This window comes from Heterodontus francisci, chromosome 1 (genome assembly GCF_036365525.1).
Source record: "Heterodontus francisci isolate sHetFra1 chromosome 1, sHetFra1.hap1, whole genome shotgun sequence".
Taxonomy (NCBI): domain Eukaryota; kingdom Metazoa; phylum Chordata; class Chondrichthyes; order Heterodontiformes; family Heterodontidae; genus Heterodontus; species Heterodontus francisci.
Window position 1 is genome coordinate 76,294,158 of NC_090371.1, and position 24,097 is coordinate 76,318,254.

Genomic DNA, 24,097 nt, shown 5'->3' on the forward strand with positions numbered 1-24,097 from the left:
TTCCCAAATGGCTTTGTGGGTAAATTTCAATTGGATATAGCAGTATGGTACTGACCAGATTTGACATCGCTGAGTCAGCTGATCTCAGTCAGGGTGGCTTGAGACACTGGCCTCCTATTACCTATTTTGTCATGAACATTAATTTTAAACTGTTACTGGAGTGAAGAAAGGACTTGTTAAACAGATCAGCCATGGCTGGAAAAGACATTTGCATATTAACAGACGGTGGTTGGAAGGACAAAAGGACCATTCCCTAATGCATTCAACTCACAATGGACCTTGATTACCAGATATTGTGTGTAAGAGGAGCATGTCAGAGACTGCTAAGGTGATACAATCCAAGACGTGGTCAGATCAGTTAGTCACATGACTAACCTGCTTAGCAACCTGGATTTTTCTGAATTGTACAAACAGTTTGAACTCCGTGTCTGTTTTGCTCCTGGACTGAGAAGATCTCTCCTGTTTGCTCCCATCTTTTTCTCACGGAACTCCAAACTCACTGAAGACACATGAACCCCAAGAGAGAAAAGTCTCCTACAGCGAACAAGATTTAAGAATAATATTAGGCCCCAACGAAAAGCAAGGACTCTACAGTGAGCTCAAAGAACCGTAACACAAACTCTTCAGATATTACCTCAAACTTCCACTTTATTTTTCTTCTCTCTTCTGTCTCTATCTGCATGTGTGTATCACGTATTCATGCTAGCCTGGGCGCATTGTGTATCCATAGGCGTCAACTGAATTAGAGTTAAGTTTAATAAATTTCAACTTTTCTTCTTTAAGCCTAAGAAAACCCGTTTGTGCTAGTTTCTTTGCCTTATAATTGGAAAGCAGTGAACAAGGATTCACCACGGGGGAGCTATAAACAGTGTGTTTCAAAATAAAACCCTGTTCAGGTAAGACCAGGTGAAGACTGAGAGGGATCCCTAGACACCTTTCTCACCTGGTCATAACAGGTCGTAAGTGAAATTAATGCTTAGACTTCTTTTGTTTTCAAATTGCATTTATGTTTGATATCCCTATACTTTCAGTAAGAGTCTCACTAATTGCAATTTTGATAACTAACTTAAACTTCCATTTTAACTTAGCTATAAGGATGAATTGAGGAGTGAGCCAGGTAGTTAGGACAGCAGTGAAAATCAGAAAATTCCATTACTGCCACCCAGTCTGAAAATGGGTTGGAGAGTCCTGATAGGAAAGAAGGAAGTACACAGGTGCAAACCACAGGCATGAAACTTTACTTTTCTGACAGGTGCTGGGAGATTGCTCTTCTATTTTGGGAGACTCCTGAACAACTTTGAGGGCGTGGCACTCTGATGAAATTATTCATGGCAGCTGTATTAAACTTATTGTTTTATGAATTTAACTGAGGTATAGTGGGGAAAATTCTAGAGTCCATTATCAAAGATTTTATAGCAGAGCACTTGGAGAACAGTGGTAGAATCAGGCAGAGTCAGCATGGATTTATGAAAGGAAAATCACGCTTGACAAATCTTCTAGAATTCTTCGAGGATGTAACTAGTAGAGTTGATGAGGGGGAGCCAGTGGATGTGGTTTATTTGGACTTTCCGAAGGCTTTTGACAAAGTCCCACATAAGAGATTAGCATGTAAAATTAAAGCACATGGGATTGGGGGTAGTGTATTGCGATGGATAGAAAATTGGTTGGCGGGCAGGAAACAAAGAGTAGGGATAAATGGGTCTTTTTCCGAATGGCAGGCAGTGACTAGTGGGGTTCTGTAGGGATCGGTGCTAGGACCCCAGCTATTCACAATATACATTACTGATTTAGATGAGGGAACTAAATGTAATATCTCCAAATTTGCAGATGACACAAAACTGGGTGGGAGGGTGAGTTGTGAGGAGGATGCAGAGAGACTTCAGGGTGATTTGGATAAGTTGAGTGAGTGGGCTAATGCATGGCAGATGCAGTATAATGTGGATAAATGTGCATAAAGGTTATCCACTTTGGTAGCAAAAGCAGGAAGGCAGATTATTATCTGAACGGCTATAAACTGAGAGAGTGGAATATGCAGCGAGGCCTGGGTGTTCTGTAAGCATTCAGGCGCAACAGGCGGTAAAAAAGACAAATAGTATGTTGGCCTTCATAGCGAGAGGATTGGAGTACAGGAGCAGGGATGTCTTGCTGCAATTATACAGGGCCTTGGTGAGGCTACACCAGGAATATTGTGTGCAGTTTTGGTCTCCTTATCTGAGGAAGGATGTTCTTGCTAGAGAGGGAGTGCAGAGAAGGTTTAGTGATTGCTGGGATGGTGGGACTGATGTATGAGGAGAGCTTGAGTCTGTTAGGAATATATTCGCTGGAGTTCAGAAGAGTGAGGGGGGATCTCATAGAAACCTATAAACTTCTAACCGGACTTGACAGGGTAGATGCAGGAAAGATGTTCCCGATGGTGGGGGAGTCCAGAACCAGGGGTCATAGTCTAAGGATACGGGGTAAACCTTTCAGGACTGAGATGAGGAGAAATTTCTTCACCCAGAGAGTGGAATTCACTACCACAGAAAGCAGTTGAGGCCAAAACATTGTATGTTTTCAAGAAAGTGTTCGATATAGCTCTTGGGTCTAAAGGGATCAATGGGTATGGAGCGAAAGCAGGAACAGACTACTGAGTTGGATGATCAGCCATGATCATAATGAATGCGGAGCAGGCTCAAAGGGCCAAATGGCCTACTCCTGCTCCTGTTTTCTATGTTTCTATGTCTACTTGATACAGCACTGCGAAATATCTTGTAGTTCCCCAGATTTATGTCTTCTATGCTATTTAATGTCTTGTATATATTTTTATAAGACGTCTCCTTTCAAGACTAGAGCCCCACTCTTTTCATAGCTCAATCCTTTGATAGAGGTAGTGTCACAGGTTGATCCCTAATGCCTGAAAGATTCCTTTCAATCTAGATGACTTAAAGTTGTATTTGGTACATTTAAGATGTGCACGTTCCAATTTTGAATGCCTTTTGGATGCAAGAGTCTTTATGGGTCTTAGGACCTAGTTTTGAGTTCTACCTCTGCTGATAGGAAAATATCTCCTTTTTGCTGTTGCTTTAGAGACTTTTAATTGAAATTAGTTTGTAATATTGACTGACATACAAGCATACAAATTAGGAGAACGTCATTCAGCCCCTCGACCCTGATCCGCCATTTGATCAGGTCATGGCTGATCTGAAAGTGGCCTCAACGCCACTTTCCTGTCTACCCCTTATAATACTTGACTCCCTTGTCTATCAATCTATCTAATTCTCTACCTTGAACAAATTCAATGACTCAGCCTCCACTGCTCTCTGAGGAAATGAATTCCATTAGACTAACCATGCTCAAAGAATTTCTCCTCATTTCCATCTTAAATGGGAGACCCCTTATTTTTAAACTGTGTCCCCTAGTTCTAGTTTTGCCCATTAGTGGAAACATTCTACCAGCATCCATCCTGTCACATCCCCTCAGGATCTTATGTTTCAATAAGATCACCTCTGATTTTTCTAAACTCCAATGGGTATAGGCCCAGCCTGTTCAACCTTTCCTTATAAGCTAACCCCTTCATCCCAGGAATCAGTCGAGTGAGCCTTCTCTGAACTACTTCTAATGCAATTTTATTCTTTAAGGAGAGCAAAACAATACACAGTACTCCAGATGTGGTCTCATCAAGGTCTTATACAGCTGTAGCAAAACTTCCCTACTTTTATATTCTATTCCCCTTGCAATAAAGGCCAACGTTCCATTTGCCTTCCTAATCATTTGCTGTACCTGCATGCTAACTTTGTGATTCATGTACCAGAACACCCAGATCCCTCTGTACTGCTGAGTTCTGCAGTTTCTCTCCATGTAAATAATCTGCTTTTCTATTCTTCCTGCCAAAGTGAACAAGTTCAGATTTTCCCAAAACAGTACTCCATCTGTCAAATTTTTGCACACTCACCTGACCTATCTATATCCCTTTGTAGACTTTGTTGTCTTGATAAAGTACCTTCCTACTATCTTTGAGTCATCTGCAACTTTAGCAACAAATAAATTCAGTCCCTTCATCCAAGTCATTATAGATTGTAAATAGTTGAGGCTCCAGCACTGATCCCTGTGGCACTCGGTTAGTCTCATCCTCCCAACCCGAAAATGACCCATTTATCCCTACTCTCTGCTTTCTGTTAGCTAACCTAGAGCTAAAGCTACCTGATTCAGCACAGACTGTACCTTTTATTGACTGTTTATTTTAGAGAGATCGTCAGCATGTTGGATGTGGAAGATAAAGCCTGGCTCGGGTATAAAATTAAAACCTGACCTGAGCCTGACCCGACAACAGCCAACCCGAGCCAGTCATTTTTTTTTTTTTTAAATGCCCGACCCAACCCGACACGTATTCGGGTTTGGTCGGGTAGCCAGGCTTTAGATCAGTAATTGAGTACAGGTGCCAGTTGTTGTACCAGTGTTCAATTAACAAAGTTTTTTTTAAAAAAAACAGCAAACACTGGTTTCAAGCAGGCGACGGCGTCGCGGCCCTGAGCACTCGTGGGGGGAGAAAAGTATCCACTTCAGGAAATCATGCAATGTAACAAACAAGCTTCTGAACTGTATCAAGTTGCGATGCCATTAACAAAAACAATTCTCCGCGGAGAACTCTGGTCGGGAAGTTTAATCTCCCTATTTCCAGATAATTTTAAATCCTTGGGCCAAGTATAGATTAAAGCAAGAGCTCAGTTGATGATTCTGTACTTATTGCAGTTACTGGTATCTTCCCCAGGCTTGTCAGTTTCTCCTGGACTTGATAGATTTCAGAGTGTAAGGGGTTGAGTTAATTTCACTCGGGTGCTTAATATCGGAACTTGTAGCTGTTTCTTTCCCCTCCTTAGCGCCCCCTGCCCTCTTCTCACCTCTGATTTCTTTTTGTCCTGATCTCTCTCTACGTCCAGCCCGGCCCGACCCAACCCGAGCCTGAGTTTTAGTTTAGTTTAGTTTTTTGACCCGGAAGAGAGACCCAACCCAAACCCGATGCGCATCGGGTCCTGTCGGGTTTGGGTTGGGTAGCCATGCTCTAGCGGAACATGAAAATATCATACTGGCAGAGGGTGGGTTGTTCCTGAGAATTACGGCATCCTTTTGGATTGCTTCACACTGCAAAAAGTAGGAAAAAATTCTATTCCTTATTTGATAAACCTCATCAATATAATAATCCCATCCCATCCCTAATTGCCCTGGAACCGTAGCAGTCCATATGGTGTAGGTACACTTGCATTGTTAGGAAGGGAGTGCCAGGTTTTTGACCCAGCAAGCGTAAAGGAATAGTTCCAAGACATGATGGTGTGTGGTTTGGTGAGGGGGGTGGGGGGGGGGGGATTGCACTCGACACCAATCCATATTTTAGTGATCAGTGGAGACTTACTTTACCATCTACAGCTTATAATGGGTGAGTCGTATTTAACATCGACATGCCTGCCATAAACAGTGGGGCTGTACATCCATTTCCCTTTATTTTTCTCTCTGTCCCTTTCAGGTCCTTCTCTGCTCCTGTTCTTGACCTGACATCCAGTCTTTTTAACTCGATCTGAAATACACACAATTTGTAAATAAATTCCAGCTCTTGGTTTAGCAGACTAATTGGCAATTCCAAGATATTTCTTCAAGTGGCTTTATTTTTTCCTTGCAGATAACTACTTCTCTTGAACAGTCATTCACTCACTTGTGTGTGCATTTTGTCTAGGCGGAAAATGAGGTGTGCTCCTTGAATAGACGTATGCACCTGGTTGAGCAAGAGTTGGATCATACTCAGGAACGCCTAACTGAAGCCCTGCAGAAATTGGAGGCGGCTGAAAAATCAGCAGACGAGTGTGAAAGGCAAGAGACAACACATTTGTTACCTGTTTGGATTTAATCTGTGAAGGAGGGACCAGACGACTTCCCTGTTTCTTCCCCCCCCCCTCAACAAACTGGACTAAACTGCATGTTTCATAGATTTGAATCTAGAGCTGTGAATTCTTGGTGTACTTTAGCCTTTTTTGGTTGTTGTTATCCTACAGTTGCCAGCTGAGACTATTAATTGCCAGCTCCTGATAATTCTAATTAAACAACATGAAACTCAAATCCCACCTGCTCTGCTGACCATTGGTCCCTAATCGGCCCCACTGCTCCTTTTTGATTCATAGTCAGTCATACAGCACAGAAACAGGCTCTTCGGCCCATCATATCTGTGCTGGCCTCAAGCACCTACCTATTCTAATCCCATTTTCCAGCACTTGGCCCATAGCCTTGTATGCTATGGCGTTTCAAGTGCTCATCTAAATATTTCAATGTTGTGATGGTTCCTGCCTCTACCACCTCTTCAGGCAGTGCGTTCCAGATTATAACCACCCTCTGCCCCTTCCCTTAAATCTATGCCCCCTGGTCATTGACCCCTCTGCTAAGGGGAAAACGTTTCTTCTTATTTAATCTATCAATGCCCCTCATAATTTTGTATACATTAATCATGTTCCCCCTCAGCCTTCTCTGCTCTAAGTAAAACATCCCTAGCCTTTTCGGTCTCTTTTCATAGTTGAAACGCTCCAGCCGAGGCAACATCCTGGTGAATCTCCTCTGCCCCCTCTCCAGTGCAATCACATCCTTCCAATAGTGTGGTGACCAGAACTGTACACAGTGCTCCAGCAGTGGCCTAACTAGAGTTTTATACAGCTCCATCATAACCTCCCTGCTCTTACATTCTATGCCTCGGCTAATAAAGGCAAGTATCCCATATGCCTTCCTAATCACCTTATCTACCTGTGCTGTTGCCTTCAGTGATCTATGGACAAGTACACCAAGGTCCTTCTGTACTTCCTAGTGTCCTACCATCCATTGTATATTCCCTTGCCTTGTTAAATGCATCACCTCACAGTTCTCAGAATTAAATTCCATTTGCTGCTGCTCCGCCCATTTTACCAGCCCATCTATATCGTCCTATAATCTAAGGCTTTCCTCTTCACTACTTACGACACCACCAATTTTCGTGTCACCTGCCATCTGTCATTTACCATCCTTTTACTATTTATATGTCTATAGAAAACTTTGGGATTCCCTTTTTGTTAGCTGCCAGTCTCTTGCCGTACTCTCCCTTTGCTTCTCTTATTTGCTTTTCACTTCCCCTCTAAACCTTCTGTATTCAGCCTAGTTCTCAATCGTGTTTTCTACCTGGCATCTGTCATAAGCACACTTTTTTTTTCTGTATCTTAATCTCTATCTCTTTTGTCATCCAGGAAGCTCTGGATTTGTTTACCCTACCTTTCCCCTTCAAGGGGACATACCTTGACTGTCCCCGAGATATCTCCCCTTTGAAGGTAGCCCATTGGTCAGCTACTGTTTTTCCTGTCAACCTTTGACTCCAATTTATTCATCCAGTTAATTATTCTTACTCTGGATCGTTCTTTGTCTTTTTCCATGGTCAGCCTAAACCTTATGATACAATGATCACTGTCCCCTAAATGTTCTCCTACTGACACTTGGCCCACCTCATTCCCAAGAACCAGGTCTAGCAGTGCCTCCTTTCTCATTGGACTGGGAACATACCGTTGAAAATTTTCCTGCACACACTCTAGGAACTCTTGCCCCTTACTGCCCTTTACACTATTGCTCCCCCAGTCTATATTTGGATAATTAAAGTCCCCCATTTTAACTACCCTATAATATTTGCACCCCTCTGTAATTTTCTTGCAAATTTGTTCTTGGGATATGTTTCTTGAATAGGAGTAGCCAGATATCATTGAGCAGTCCGTTGTCTTGGGGGATGGTGTGATGTTGATAGATCTCCATAGCCTCTCTGACATGTCTTGTATGCCAATGTAATGGCCAACACCTAGCTAAAATAATGGGAAAATCTGTGTACATCAGCAACACTTCACTGAGAATATAATTAACCTGTCCAATACAAGGGTAAACAGTGACTTAACGTCGAAACTGACCAGTGTATTCGTCCTAGAAGCCTGTCTTATTAAACTACACTTAGATGACACTTCCTTGCCCAATGAAACTTTTGATGTCACCTGACCAGATTTACAATCTTATGTGCCTCAACTCATCATTTCAGTGGCAAGGTTCCTATTTCAAAAGCAGATAGAGCTGCTATGGGATCTCCATTGTCACCTTTTGTCACCGACATTTTCATGGAAGAGTTCAAACAAGCAGCACTTCATTCAGCTACTCTTCAACCTAAACTCTGGCTCAGATGATGTAGACACTTTTGTCATAGGGGAACATGATGGGAGAGATCCTCATGGTTATTAAGATATTATTCGAAAACTAACATCCGAATATCAATTTCACCGTGGAGACAAAACAATTTTCCATGCCATTCTTTAATGTTCTTATTACCAAATCTTGTAACGGCCCACCAGCAAGCCAAGTCTACTGCAAGCCCTCACATACTGACGGATATCTGAACTGATGTTCTTTTCATCATTGCCGCGCCCCCCCACCCCGGCCCTCATCAGGAGAGCCTACTCCATTCGTGACTTATCACCGAACACAACTAGCTGACCAATAGCAGCAAGAACATGTAATGACCTATCAGCACTAAGATCCTACCCACATTCTCCACCAGATGTAAACCCACTGTTTCCATCCGTTCAGTTATTCTTCCAAACAACGGGCAGAGTAAATTGCCTGAAATGTTGAGGCCTGCCAATTCTTCTTAGAACTCCTTTTTTTGAGGAAACAAACTTTTTTTTCAGAGCAATTTCACATGGTGTAAAACCATAAAATGGTCTTGCTGAAAGTTACTGCTCTCTCCTTGAAAACCTTCAACTAACTTTTAAAACATTATGGTTTTTGTTAGTTAGAAAATAAGTTGAAACAGCAATGTGCTTGAGGGGAAAACAATTGAGTACTATGGAGTGATGAACTCAGCTCTGCAGTTACGATTCCGTACGTATTGGTTATAATTTCAGTTGTGATCCGTAGGTGAGCTGTTAGGTGACCCTTTCATTTATGCTCTGCATTTGGGGATAACCTTGCACAGAACAAGAGTCAGCCATTCAGACTTTTTGGCCTGCTTTGCTATTCAATTAGATCACGTCTAATCTGTGCATTAGTTCCATTTTATCCACCGTGGCTCCATAATCCCTTGATAATCTTAACTAACAAAACATCACCTATTAATTGTTTCCTCATTTTGCTGCTGGATTGTAAGACACGAGGGAGCAAACTTGAGGTCGTTATCCTGTCGCCGCTAGACCAGAAGGAAGAGTGGCTTTTTTCGAACTTTGCGAGTGAGGGGAGGCAAGTTGCAAAGTAACCCTTTGCCTATATTGTGTGTGATCAGATTCCCTCTCTACCTTACTTTCCTTCTTTTAATCCATTCCCTCAAACCTACCTCTTTGACCAAGCTTTTGGTCATCTGACCTAATACCTCCTTATGTGACACAATGTCATATTTTGTTTTATAATGCTCCTGTGAAACACCTTGGGATGTCCTATTATGTTAAAGATCCTATATAAATAAGAGTTGTCCAAACAATGCATTGTGCAACCATAGAGGGATTGTTTAAAATGAATCCAAGAGTTCCAATGCGTATTCACTGCTCTGCACAAACACTTGCTTTTTTCCTACATTGGTTTTCATGTACAGTGTGGTTTTTACTTTTGGTTCCACTGCATTTCCCTGATTGATATACAGGCATTAATGATTTCGCTTTCTGCAGAGGGATGAAAGTTGTGGAGAGCAAAGTCATAAAGGATGAGGAGAGGATAGAATTGCAACAGATAGAACTGAAGGAAGCTAAAGATATTGCAGAGGAAGCAGACCGCAAACTTGACGAGGTAATTTTTTTTCCCCCCCTTGCCTGTTCTTTTGAGGTGCTAGTGTACAATTCCGCTGTTTTCTGGCAGTCTCTCCCAAGTGAGCATTCTTAATGTATAAGCATAGACACGTAGTTTTCTTTCTATCACATTTGGCTAGGCATGCAAGGGATATCCAAGTCGAACTCCATCTTTGTTTCTGCCCACTTCTCACGTACTTATGCATGGGGCAGAATGAACGAAGAAAATGATTTCTAATGAGCCTTGCCCAATGAGTGATTGAGAAGAACCCTGTCAAAGTTTTTGTCTTGCTAGCTCATATTGCTGATACCAAGTGTAGTGTCTGTACTGCAGCCCTGGTTGAGATGTTAACTCAGCACAGATCAAGGACTGACTTGGATTGATCAGCTTTGTGGATGATGCATTCACTAACTCAGCCTTCAAGGTAGCTTATGTAACCATGCTTTTTAAACTGCTGTTGACTGGTCTCCTTTCAGTCAATATTAAAAGGAGGCATTGCATTAAGTTGGATTTAGTGTAATTTAATTGACTTGGTCAGAGCTTAGCTTTACCTGGTTTGCTTGCAGGTAGCAAGAAAAATTATCATCGTTGAATGTGAGCTGGAGCGAACTGAGGAGCATGCAAAGCTGTCAGAATGGTATGTTTGAATTCTGTAAACCTTTTTTTTTGTAGTGGCTGTTTTGCTAGCAAGAACTACTGGAGTTTGGTGATATAGTTTCTGAGCACTGCACGTTGTGCAAACAGAAAGGTGATGACTTTCGATCTGAAAACAGTGAATCGGCCCATTGAACTCTACCCATCTGGCAATGTATGAGTCAGCAAATTCCTGTTTAATCCATGAATGGCATCATTAAAGAAGAATCATATGCAGGTGCCTTCAGATTCTAAAGGTCTTGTTAGCGATAAAACCCAGCCTAAAGTGAAGTTTACATTGCTATGTTCATGTTGAGTTGAATGCACTGGGAGCAGCCTCACTGCAGAATGTACACCCTCCCCCACCTGTTTTTTTTGTCGAGGATGTTGATCCCCTCTCCCATTTCTCCCCTTTCACCTCCACCTCACCATCGCTTTCCCAGAGCCTGGACAGTATGTCATTAGTGCTGAGAAGGTGAGATTCACACCTCATCCTACTCCTGTCCAAATGAAAATTTTCCTTTTTGCATTTAAAATAAAAAACACATCTGGTATTTTGACAGTGGTCATAGTTATACAGCACAGAAACAGGCCCTTTGGCCCATCGTGTCTGTGTTGGCCATCAAGCACCTAAACTATTCTGATCCCATTTTCCAGCACTTGGCCTATAGCCTTGTATGCTATGGCGTTTCAAGTGCTCATCTAAATACTACTTAAATGGTGTGAGGGTTCCTGCTTCTACCACCCGTTCAGGCAGTGTGTTCCAGATTCCAGTCACCCTCTGGGTGAACATTTTTTCCCTCAAATCCCCTCTAAACCTCCTGCCCCTTAGCTTAAATCTGTGCCCCCTGGTTATTGCCACCTCTGCTAATGGAAAAAGTTTCTTCCCATCCACCCTATCTATGCCCCTCATAATTTTGTGTACCTCTATCAGGTCTCCCCTCAGCCTCCTCGGCTATAAGGAAAAGAGCCCTAGCTTATCCAGTCTCCCTTCATAGCTGAAATGCTCCAGTCCAGGCAACGTCCTGGTGAATCTCCTGTGCGCCCTCTCCAGTGCAATCACATCCTTCCTATAGTGTGGCGACCACTTATATTTGATGCCTCGGCTAATAAAGATAAGTATCCCATATGCCTTCCAACTGCTTTATCTACCTGTGCTGCTGCCTTCAGTGATCTATGGACAAGGTCCCTCTGACCCTATGTACTTCCTAGGGTCCTATCATCCATTTGTATATTCTCTTGCCTTGTTAGTCCTCCCAAAATGCATCACCTCTCACTTCTCAGGATTAAATTCCATTTGCCACTGCTCTGCCCATCTTACCAGCCCATCTATATTGTCCTGTAATCTAAAGCTTTCCTCCTCACTATTAACGACACCACCAATTTTCGTGTTATCTGTGAACTTACTGATCATATCTCCTATACTCACGCCTAAATCATTAATGTTCACTACAAACAGCAAGGGTTCTAGCAGCGATTCCTGTGGTACACCACTGGACACAGGCTTCCACTCGCAAAAACAACCCTCGACCATCCTGCCACTAAGCCAATTTTGGATCCAATTTGCCAAATTGCCCTGGATCCCATGGGCTCTTACCTTCTTAACCAATCTCCCATGTGGAACCTTATCAAGAGCCTTACTGAAGTCCTTTATAAACTACATCAACTGCTTTACCCTCATCTACACATCTAGTCACCTTGAAAAATTCAGTCAAGTTTGCTAGACATGATCTGACATAACCATGCTGACTATCCTTGATTAATTCCTGCCCCTCCAAGTGGAGAGTAATCCTGTCACTCAGAATTTTTTTCCAATAGTTTCCCTACCACTGATGTTAGACTCATCGGCCTGTAATTACCTGGTTTATCCCTGCTACCCTTCTTGAATAATGGTACCACATTCACTGTCCTCCAATCCTCTGGCACCACTCCTGTGGCCAAAGAGGATTTGAAAATTTGTGTCCATGCCCCTGCTATCTCCTCCCTTGCCTCACATAACAGCCTGGGATACATCACATCTGGGCCTGGGGACTTATCCACTTTTAAGCCCGTTAAAACCTCTTCCCTTTTAATGCTAATTTGTTCGAGTATATCACAATCCGCTCTCCCTGATCTCTACACCCACATCATCCTTCTCCATAGTGAACACAGATGAAAAGTAATCATTTAAAACCTCAGCTATGTCCTCCAGCTCCACACACAGATTGCCACTTTGCTCCATAATGGGCCCTACTCTTTCCCTGGTTATCCTCTTGCTCTTAATATACTTATAAAATGAAAGTGGTGAAGCATACTTAACAGACTGGGTGAGATAGGGGAAAAACTGGAGTGCTGGATCTGGTGGTTTGTGTACTCCCTCCATCTTGTTCCCCAACCTACATCTTTCCATCTGAATAGCAAATCATTTTATCAATTCAAGAACCGTTGACTTTGGGATGATGTGCAATGATATTTGTGGATAAGAATATTGAGATTCCCTGCCGCTGCCACCACCATCCCTGTCTCCCACACTGGCAGTTGGAGTTCTTTATCCCTCCTCTCCTGAAGGCTTTTGTTTATTCCTGTGGTACAGGTTGCTAGGCAACCTCCGTTACTTGGTGCGCAAATGGCTGAAATTTGTGAACCTGAGTGTCAAGCAAGCAGTCGGAAGCAAAACCCCTGACTGGCCTTTTGCTTTGGCTGCTTTACCAATCCTGTCCTCCTCTTCTCTCTTTCCCGCACCCACCCCCAAACCCAGAGACGTGAAGGTCATATTTTATGCCTTTCCCACTACCCTGTTCAGGTCAATTAACTGAATGAGCTTGGGGTTGTCCTGATCTGTGGCTCAGCTCCACGCTAGATTTTTTAAAAATCATCGAACCATTTAAGATGTTTATGAATAGTTATTATCAATGTAACTTGGATATGCTGCATTTTTGAATACCATATCTGAGTTTTTTTTTTAGTTCTGCTTTTATTTCTCTAACACATCTTAAGAGTGTGTTTCTTGATAAACTAGCTAGAGGGGTGGAAACATGATTGCAAAACTGAAGGGGGTTATCGACATTCTCCAAAACAGATCAGCTAGGTACTTGAAACATGCTCCAGTTAATCTGTGGTGAGTGGCGAGGGGTTTTGCAAGATTTTATTTTGCTGGTGATGAATGGCATAGCAGGCTCTTGTAATTGACATGGTTTGAAATGGTGTGTGCTATGTGTTTTGAGCTCTGCTGATGAATTTATTCAAATCAAGGGTGCATGTAATCTAAGTATGTAACTGCTGTGCATGTTTTATGAAATGATGGTTAAGTAAACTGGATTATTAATCTAACATCTCCTCGACTGGGATTGAGATAATTACTGCAGCAGATCTAATTCAGCTTGAAAACTGAGCCAAGTTTTGGGTTTGATTTTAGCAGCTTTGTATTGAGTGAACCCACCAATTTAACTACTGCTTAAATTGGAAATTAAAGCTCAGTCACTCTTCAAAATAACAAAGCCAGATCAATGTACTGCTGTTTTTTTTTATTTTGCCACAGAATAATTAACATTCAAAAGCAAATAATGCAGATTTTGGTATTGGCCCCATTTTTCTGTCTAGAATACAGTGGCTGGATTGTAGCTCCCCCGGTGCCAGCTGCTGTCTAAGATCTTGTCAAAGTGGCCGTTCTTGAGTCAGTGTAGATGGCAAGAATCTGCAGGCTGTTGTATCACAGAATCATCACCACCTCGCTGGATATGGATCTCCACCACCTTTTGGTGAACTACCCTCAGAATAGGGATCAAGCCTGGTTCCTGGTCTCCGTTTACCAGCTAAGCTATTGAGGAATGATTTCATTGTGCTTAACCCTGGTACCTTTTTTGTATACTTGAGAAACGCAATGAGTCCAGTGGTACATGGCCCTCATACATCTCCTTTTACAACACATTGGAATATGTATTTGTGGCTCACTGCGACTTAATCTGTAAAGTATTAAATTAACAGCCTTGTGTGAATGGGAGGGGATGGGTGGCTCTTCAGCTGCTTCTGCTATATTATGAAATTAATTTTTAGGTAGTCTAGGAATTGGCAACTATCCTTTTGCACTGGTTTTTTCTAATTTGGATCTGTTTCAGTAGATATTTCAATTCCCATGTTGTTCTGTACAATTTGGTGAATATACTAACGATAGTGGGAACATGGTTTTCTTTTCCCCTGTTGAATTGCATGCTGAATACTCCCCGGGATTTGTCTGTTCTACTCCCTTACTGTGGATTAACTCAGTCGGGTGCGGCAATTGGAAGAGGAACTTAAAGTAATGGACCAGAGCTTGAAATCGTTAATGGTCTCTGAGGAAGAGGTATTATTCCCAGCAAATCCACTAACTACTTCCTGTTTCCTCTTTCATCATCTTTGTTTTCTATGTGAGAAAATATTAAAGCTACATTCCTTGCAATTTTTGCTGCTGCTGCTGTTCTGCTTCCTGGTAGTTTGTGTGTTTTGGTTTTTCTTAGTGGAGACCCATAGCAGCTGAATTCAGAGATCAAGATGTGGCTTCAATACTTTCTAAGGCCTCGCGATAGCCCTAGGCCCCATTACTTCCTCCTTAACGTTGATACTTATCCATATCTGAAATTTAATGAACTCCGTTGATGCTTAGTGTGGAGATTTGAAATGACTAGTCAAATTTGTGAATTAATGCAGCTTTTATCCATGTTTTGCAGCAATGCTGGGTAAGTACACAAATGATTACCCAGTATCCATAAATGTTCTGGTTTACAGTCCTTTTTTTTTTGTTTCTGAACATCCCAACCATGTTGGGGCCTAAATTCTGAGAGCCAGGACTGTTAGGTTGCTATGGGTTTCTTGCCACTTTCTGCATATTCTCAACCTCCTTCTTTCCCAACCCAAACTATCTTGTTCTGAACAGTAAATGTGCTGAGATTGAAGAAGAATTGAAAAATGTCACAAACAGCCTGAAGTCTTTGGAAGCACAAACCGAAAAGGTAGGAGCATTCTGTATGCAACTGCTTTTAAAGCCATGGTATCCCCATAGCACCCTTACTACAGTTAACATATTGACTGTAGAATTGCTTTTGTCCAGTAGTAAATTATTAGTCATAGTTGTTAACCCTTTGTGTTCTGTTCTCATTGTACTGTGATGCAAAGTGCACTAGTAAGTGGCATCTACTTTGACTAGACTGCTGGCACAAAAAGATGAATCAAAACTAAATAAATTCACTTTAAAAATTTCTCATTTGTAATGCAAGATTTGTTACAAAGATTGCAATCGGAGTAATGTTAAAAACAGTGGATTTTATCTTTTTGTCATTTATTGCTATTTACCTCACAGTCACAGCTTCAGTGACAGTACTTGTAATGACACTTCCCTGGGTTGCAGAGTTTGCAAGTTCTCCCTGTGATTGCGTGGGTTTCCGCTGGATGCTCCAGTTTCCTCCCACAGCCAAAGACTTGCAGGTTGATAGGTAAACTGGCCATTGTAAATTGCCCCTAGTGTAGGTAGGTGGTAGGAGAATTGTGGGGATGTGGTAGGGAGTATGGGATTAATGTAGGATTAGTATAAATGGGTGGTTGCTGGTCGGCACAGACTCGGTGGGCCCAAGGGCCTGTTTCAGTGCTGTATCTTTAAATAAATAAAAGAAAGTAAATGGCTGCTGTCAGCAGTCCAATTTTCCACTGATTATCCAGTATAAATCTATCTTGGTCACTAGGGAAGGTTCAGTGCTCAGAAGTGAAATTTGAGCTTTCAAGCCCCATTAATGGCAACCATGTAGATTTCACCCCACACAGCAAACGGGACACATTCTGGATTCCAGTGCACCAGGAACCAAAAGGCAATTATGTGTAATTTGTAACATTTTTTGTTGTACTTCTGAAGACCCCCATTAGAGCCAATTTAATCTGTACACAAGGTTTCAAAAGATGATCTAGTACTGGGGAGGAGGTGGCGTAGTGTAATGTCACTGGACTAGTAATCCAGAGGCCCAGGGTAAAGTCTTGGAGACGTGAGTTCGAATCCTACTGCAGCAGAATTAAAAAGCTAATATAGTGGTGACCAGGAAACCATTGTCGATTGTTACCTTACCTGTTCTGGCCTAAATGTGACTGCAGACCCACAGCAATGTGGTTGATTCTTCAATGCCCTCTGAAATGGCCTAACAAGCCACTCCGTTCAAGGGCAATTAGGGATGGCCAGTAAATGCAGGCCTTGCCAGCGACACCCACATCTCTTGAACGAATAAAAAAAAATCCATCAAAAAAATTGTGAACTTTATCAGTAAAACTACATATTTTCTTGATAAATTTTGAAGCTTAACTAAATGATGTCATTTTAAATATGGGGATACTTTTGCTTTCGTTGTCTGTGCAGCTAATAAGGATCTTTTAGCTATGTAGTATTGAGTAGTGTCCAAGTGGGCTTTCTCCTCCAGCCCATTTCCCCCCCCCCACCTTTCTTGTTTGAACTGCAACAACCTCTATTGTGTTCACTTGAGACATGGTGCAGGGCTGATTTGGAAATAATTACACTCATTACTTTCTGCAACTACCATTTTATTTTAGTTTTTGGGACGTTTAGGATTGTTACTGTTGCTTACTGAAGTTTTGGCCCTGGACTGTACATTTCTCAAGTCACCATTGTTCTTCGTTCTTTTAAGTTTTAAGTTTTCAATGCTGCAGCTAGTTTTAATTATCTTCATACATCATGGTGTCACTGACTCAATGTATTTTTCAACAGAAATTCACCTGAAAGTAGTCCAGTGATTCCCACCTTCCTGTAGGAATAGTAATCCTTTGAATTTTCCCTCACTATTTGATATTTGTACATCCTGCCTAATCAAACCCCAATTCATTAGTTTAATACCATGTCTAAGCTGTGTGTTCTCCAGTGACCAATGCAGCAAACTGTCCATGGGATACTTTGGTCCTATATGGATATTTGGTGTTTTGTCATGGCTGTATGACTTAATAACACTTCCTGACTACAAATCTAAAACACTGGTCAGAGTAGGAGAAACTCTTAATTACTTTGCAGCAGTATTGCCAATAGAAGATCCAACTTTGGCAGGCGAGGTATAAAGTAAATGAAGCAATTATTCAACAGTGAGCAGCACAGAGTGCCTTCTCCAGGTGATCATTTTCTCTTCCCCACCTGACTCCCTGCTGCCCCCACCCTCCCCACACCTCAACAATGTTACTGGTGGCTGCTATTTTCTGTAGCTAATGGCAGCCTGAGTACTAGATCAGTCCAAAAGGACCTTCAAGTAAGTTGTTTGCCAGAAATGTAACACTGAGTGTTAGTCTAAGTAGACTTGTATCTAGAGCCATATTTTGCTTTAGATCAATAGTGCACTTCTGAGGCAAGCAGGCATCATGAGCTTAATTATTACTGGCTGTGCAGAATGTCTTGCATTAAGGACTATTCCAACACTCTGCCAATGCCTTGGCTTGAGTAAGTTTGGTGTTAGCAGTTCTGACCTTTCTGCACAGATACTGTGCCATCAACCTGCTGAACTTAGAGTGGCGCAGAGCCATTTAAATTCTTCATAAGGCAGCAAGATTGTTCATACGTTGACTTGGGCTGTCCTTATTAACTGTCCCGTCTTTGGAAGGAGAGTCCAATATTATTGGAGCTGGTTTAAAAAGATGCTTTTCCTTTGGGAATTAGATGGACACTTTTTTTTTTTCCTTTTGACTTCTGTGGATTGAAATTCTGTGCTGATCTGTGTATTTCTATTTTAAAACAAATGTAGTGTGAAATGTTTACAATTTTAAAAAACATTATTTCTCAGTCTGCCTCAAAAGAAGATAAATATGAAGAAGAAATCAAGCTGTTAACAGACAAGCTAAAAGAGGTGAGTGACAGGGGTTCCTAATGCTATCTAGTTTCATCTTGGGGATAGTGTTGGAGTGGGATGGGTTTCCAACTGAAGGGACTTTTTTTCCATTGTTGTTGCTGGGGGAGCATCACTGCTGAGCTCAGTCTTTCCCCTATGTGTGCTTCGATCAATAATCAGTAGATAACAATTTGGAGCACAAAGACTGACTTTCTTCCCTCGACCCCTATTGCCCTGTCTGAAACCAGTGACAGTTCCAGATCAGCTACATACTGCCTTAATCAGGTGAACCATTTTCATAGTGATGGCTTGAGATTTGCTAAAGTTAGATTTAGAGGTTGTAAGGAGGTTGGGGGGGGCGGGGGTGGGAGAAGAAAATCTTAGTCCTGTTCTTATAAATTCTAGAAATTTGAGTAAGGCATTTTAGACATGAAACCCCATCATTCAGTCCTGTAGCCAGAGGGCAGTGGCATTTGATTAAACTTGACAGCAATTAAATTGTGTTTAGAAGTGAATTTATTTTCACTCTACAGGGAGTTCAGAGAATCACTTTTTGAGGAAGAGGCGCAATGAAAGTGCCCTAAAGCAATGTCCTGTTCTCTTATAGGCTGAAATTAGAGCCGAGTTTGCTGAAAGATCCGTAATAAAACTGGAGAAGGCAGTTGATGATTTGGAAGGTAATCCTTCACTTCATATACTTCAATGTTCTTGTTATATTTCTGTTAATTCCATTAGCTTAATAAACTGTTGTCCACTTCTGGAGTGGGAAAGTCGAAGTGCAGCAGCTTTTTTAACCAAGTATTCTTGGGAATAATCCTTTTTGGGGGTGGTTGGTGTCTAAAGTCCTGATTGAATCATCGGTTTTACATGGTTTTGGAGTGAAGTTTGCATTTATATCCAGTAAATCTCTATTTTTGAGGTCATTTGGGTTGTTTTGGGTGGGGCAAAAAATAAAAAGGAAAAGGTGCAAGGAAAAATTTAATTCAGGACTGAAGATGTGCATCAGGCAAGTTTCAGCTAGTGCTAGTCTGTTAAATCAGGAAACAAGCAGCTGTATTCCAGTATGTGGGTGATGGGATATTACATTAAATACTAAAGCAGCAGATTATGTTCCTCATTTTCCTGAATTTGACTGGCCTATTTTTTTAAAAAAGACTTTGAAACTGACTGAACACCACTGTGGTTGGTGGAATAAGTCCCAGTGGTGTATGTTTTGTGACTGGGTGAAGTTAAAATATAGCTCAGAGTCATTCTTCTGACAAAGACGAGAGGTATTGACAAGGGACATTTCACTCTGTTAAAGGTGCTATATAAATGCAAGTTGTTGTCAGAAGAGTGAATTTATATTGTGATTTGTACCAGGAGGAACTTAATCAATTTACCTGAATCCTAGTAAGCTGACCAATGTAGTGAAGTGCTTCTTACTCCAGTTACACATCCTTAATCATTTATACAAATTCTATTGAAATTAGTTGCCTCTTCAATGTGGTAATTCCTTCCTTGAATGATCAATTTGTATATTTTGTCTGGGTGTGACTAAGATGAGCAGTTTGATTTTGAGAGGGGACTTAAAATATTTTGTCAACTTTGGGACAGGTCCAAAGGACTTTATTGTCTTTTCTGACCCTGCAAGTTGTCATCATCCTCTAAACCAAGAGGCTGTGGAAAATGAGATTATTTTAAAATAGAGTTTTAAACCTGTTTCATGGGATGTGTGTTGCTGGAAAAGCCAGCATTTGTTGCCCATTCCTAATTGCCCTTGGGCTATCACCTTGTCGAGGGCAGTTAAAGATGGTATGTGTACAGTTCCAGATGACTAAAGTGAGAATTTTGAACTGATCAGGAAGCCCAGATACAAATGTCATCTCATAAACTGGCAGTAATCTCATGCAAAGGGACAGTTAGTAGAAATAGTTTCATTAAGTGAAGTGAGTTTATATTTTTAAAAAATGAAATGGACACAGTTTGTGAAAGTAAGAATACTCAAATCAGTGAGTTGGGGGAGGGGAGGAAAGTTTTCAGCTGCAGTTAATTATTTCTTTACAATGTAATTCTGCTTTTTGATAATTTTTGGTCTTTGTTCAAGCTATTCTTGTACCTTTTGGTTGATTTTTGTTTTGGACTGTTGTGCTTAGATATGAGGTGCACAATCTGGCATGCCTGTATTTTTAAGTGCAGAATTATTCTTTCCACTTGCTGAGTCTACTCGGGTCCCCAGAGCATTAGGCTGGGCTCTGGATTGCTAGTGTTGTGACATTACCATTACACCACGGCCTCTACATATATGCATTAACCTTGCCCCAAGTTCTGGAGATCTTGTTTTTATTTTTGTTTTGGTTTGCTTTTTATAACTAACTAATTCAGGAAATATTTTTAAATCTATTCAAATGGTTTAATATTGTACAGGGAAGATTAAAAACAAAACTAAAGATTTAGAAGGGGCGATGTCCTCTTCATTACATCCTACTCCTGGTAATTTGAAATAATTTTTGTGCCTGCCTGGAAGGGTAGGAATAGAATAATTCAGTAGCTCGAATGCAACAATTTAAAACTGCTTGGGAGGTTTTGCATAGAAACATGGGAAGATTTACTGCATAGAAGGAGACTATTCGGGCCATCGTGTGTGGTTGGCTGAGAAAGCTATCCAGCCTAATCCCACCTTCCAGCTTTTATTTCATTTTATTTTTATTTTGTTATGTAGCTCAGTGGGGCACCTCAAGTACATAGCCGGAGTTTTTTTAAAAACCCGATGAGGGTTTCTGCCTCTACCACCCTTTTTAGGCAGTGTGTTCCAGAGTCCCACCATCCTTTGGTGAATGTTTTTTTTTGACAATTTTGATTCAAATTAATCAAGTTCAAATTAACAGGAGTTGGCTGTAACAAAATGATAAATGTAGAGATTGCATTTGTGATTTCTGAGTTGATAAAAACTCCGCTTGCATAGGAGTTTTTTGATATTAGGCTTTTTGAATCATTGCAACTTTCAGGTGTTTCTGTGCACTAAAGGGATAGCAAGTAAAATGGAAAGATAAATTGCTATCTTAACACTGTTTTTCACCTTTTGAATCTATAATAAATTCTATATATGTTTTCTGTATGCATTCATTTTTATCCTTGCTTTGCCTGTTTCTAGAACAGTTTGCTTAGAAATTAAATGCAAAGATCTATGTCCAGATAGGCACTACTGTTACTGTAAATCCTCGGTTCATTTTCATCACTATTACCTGTTGCTACTTGTTAATATGATCAAGCAATCATGGTACAATATACAAAGAGAACTGTGTAATTATCAGCTATGCATGAGGAGTGTGAAGGTTTGTGCAAAAATTGACTGGTCCATTCAAAATCCTGGAACTCCCTCCTCCAACACACAGACTGCAGGAGTTTAAAGCAGAGTCTCACCACCACCTTCTTGCGAGCTGTTAGGGATGGGCAATAAATTCTCCTTGCCAGTGCACACATCCTATGAACAAATATTTAAAAAATCAAATCTCATTTAATGTGCCTTCATCTCCCATATATAAAAATTGCTCAAGCTAAGTTTTACATAGGTAGGTGAGGCTAATCATTAGTTATGTAATAAAATTAATGGATTTTTTTTCCACCTGACTTAGTGTCATAGCTGCCTGCTTACCGGAATAGCGGTAATTGAACATTTTAGTAGCCAGTCGTAGTGGAGCGAAAAGGGAAAGGCTGTACAAATGTACCAACTGATTGAGCAAGGCAATACTAACTGATGAGCAGTACAAAGCTGTACCAGTTTGGACAGAACAGTGAAGGGTTATTAGAGTGTAGAAGCTGCATTGAATTGGTTTTGTTGGATTAATACTGTTACCTTGTACCGTTGCTTTAATGAAACCATTTATTTGTATGACTAACATATGAGCATACACATAAGGAGCAGGAGTAGGCCACTAGGCCCCTCGAGCCTGCTCCGCCATTCAGCAAGATGATTATTCATATTCCCGCCTACCCCTCTTTTTCTCCCCCCCCCCCCCCTCCCCTCCAATAACCTATCTACCTGTGCCTTAAAAATGTTCAAAGGCTCTACTTCCACCACCTTTTTGAAGAAGAGTTTCAAAGACTCATGACCCTCAGAAAAAAATTCTCCTCATCCCTGTCTTAAATGGGCAACCCCTTATTTTTAAACAGTGACCCCTAATTCTAGATTCTCTCACCAGAGGAAACGTCCTTTTCAAATCCACCCTGTCAAGACCCCTCAGGATCTTGTATGTTTCAGTCAAGTCGCCTCTTACTCTTCTAAACTCTAACGGATACGAGCCTTGCCTGTCCAACCTATCCTCATAGGGCAACCTGCCCATTCCAGGTATTAGTCAAGTAAACCTTCTCTGACCTGCTTTCAATGCATTTACATCCTTCCTTAAAGGAGGAGGCCAATAGTATTCTAGATGAGGTCTCATCAATGCCCTGTATAGCTGAAGCATAATCTCCCTACATTTGTATTCAATTCCCCTCGCAATAAACGATAACCTTCTGTCAGCTTTCCTAATTATTTGCTGTACCTGCATACCAACCTTACATGATTCATGCACCAGGACACCCAGATCCCTCTGCTTCTCAGAGCTCTGCAATCTCTCACTATTTAGATGATATGCTTTTTTTAATGCTTCCTGCCAAAATGGACCATTTCACATTTTCCCACGTTATAGTCCATTTGCCAGATCTTTGCCACTCACTTAACCTATCGCTCTCGCTCTCATCAAATGCCTTCTAGAAATCCACATACAGTACATCCACCAGTACCCCTTTATCCTCAACGCATGTTACTTCAAAGAACTCCAATAAATTGGTTAAACATGATTTCCCTTTCACAAAACCATGTTGACTCTGCCTGATTACCTTGAATTTTTCAAAGTGCCCTGCTATAACGTCTTTAATAATAGCTTCTAATATTTTCACTATGACAGATGTTAAGCTAACTGGCCTGTAGTTTCCTGCTTTGTCTTCCTCCCTTTTTGAATAAAGGAGTTACATTGGCTATTTTCCAACCTAATGGAACCTTCCCCGAATCTAGGGAATTTTGGAAAATTAAAACCAACACATCAACTATCTCACTAGCCACTTCTTTTAAGTAAACTTTTTGATTTTTATTATCACTTTAGGGTCTGTTCCATTGCTGCTTTCACGCATCTTGAATTATTTGAAATAAAGCAAATCTTTTAATTTGCCTTTTTTTTTTATTAAACGCCCTGTTGAAATATGCATTGTATTTAAACATTTTGCCCATTGGGTGCGTGTGTAAATTGCACAGAAAAATGTGACATTAAATCGACATGATTTTTGTTCTGGCAGAGAGCAGCCTCACTGCTTGCAGCTGTGCTGATCCCAAGGATGACCATTTTGTGACTAGCAGAGTAAAGACGGCAAAGTAATACATAAACATAGTGGGAAGATCGTTCATTTCTTTTCATCTCGAGGGACTGTGTCTGATTAGCAGGGCTCATAAATCTAGCTGCACATTCAATGCTACATCAGTGATTTTTTTTAAACTTGTACTCCAGTATAATTCTGTTGTATGAACACCGAACTACTTAAACACTTTGTCTGTTGGAGTGGATCAGGTTTAATGTTCCTTATATCGCTGATCTTTCACTCTATGCGTAAGCACTGAGCCGGAGCCAATTTGGGATTGATATACTATTGAGATGGCAACCGCACCCCCCGCCCCCCCGCAAAAAAAAAAACTGTGTGTCAGGGTACCTCATGAATAACGCCCATTGTGGCAGTTAATTAGTTTCAGGACTTTATTTTTGGTTTGGAAAGTTGTTCTTGACACTATGTGCCTACCTGACTTCAGGCCATATTCAGTTCAAGACAGCAGATAAACAAAAAAGTTACTGCTT

General features: G+C 41.1%; 1 protein-coding gene across 4 annotated transcripts in view; it reads left to right on the forward strand.

Moving 5' to 3' along the window:
* LOC137370091 (tropomyosin alpha-1 chain-like) overlaps nucleotides 1–24,097 on the forward strand; it is a 138,080-nt gene that overhangs the window by 111,761 nt on the left and 2,222 nt on the right. For 2 of the 4 annotated variants that reach the window (XM_068032226.1, XM_068032243.1), the window contains 6 exons: nucleotides 5,705–5,838; nucleotides 9,669–9,786; nucleotides 10,353–10,423; nucleotides 14,662–14,737; nucleotides 18,189–18,251; nucleotides 18,841–18,910. In XM_068032226.1, the coding sequence (XP_067888327.1) occupies nucleotides 5,705–5,838; nucleotides 9,669–9,786; nucleotides 10,353–10,423; nucleotides 14,662–14,737; nucleotides 18,189–18,251; nucleotides 18,841–18,910 (532 nt within the window). Of the gene's footprint in view, nucleotides 1–5,704; nucleotides 5,839–9,668; nucleotides 9,787–10,352; nucleotides 10,424–14,661; nucleotides 14,738–15,307; nucleotides 15,384–18,188; nucleotides 18,252–18,840; nucleotides 18,911–24,097 lie in introns of all 4 variants that reach the window. The other 2 variants (XM_068032235.1, XM_068032253.1) reach the window with 1 other exon arrangement.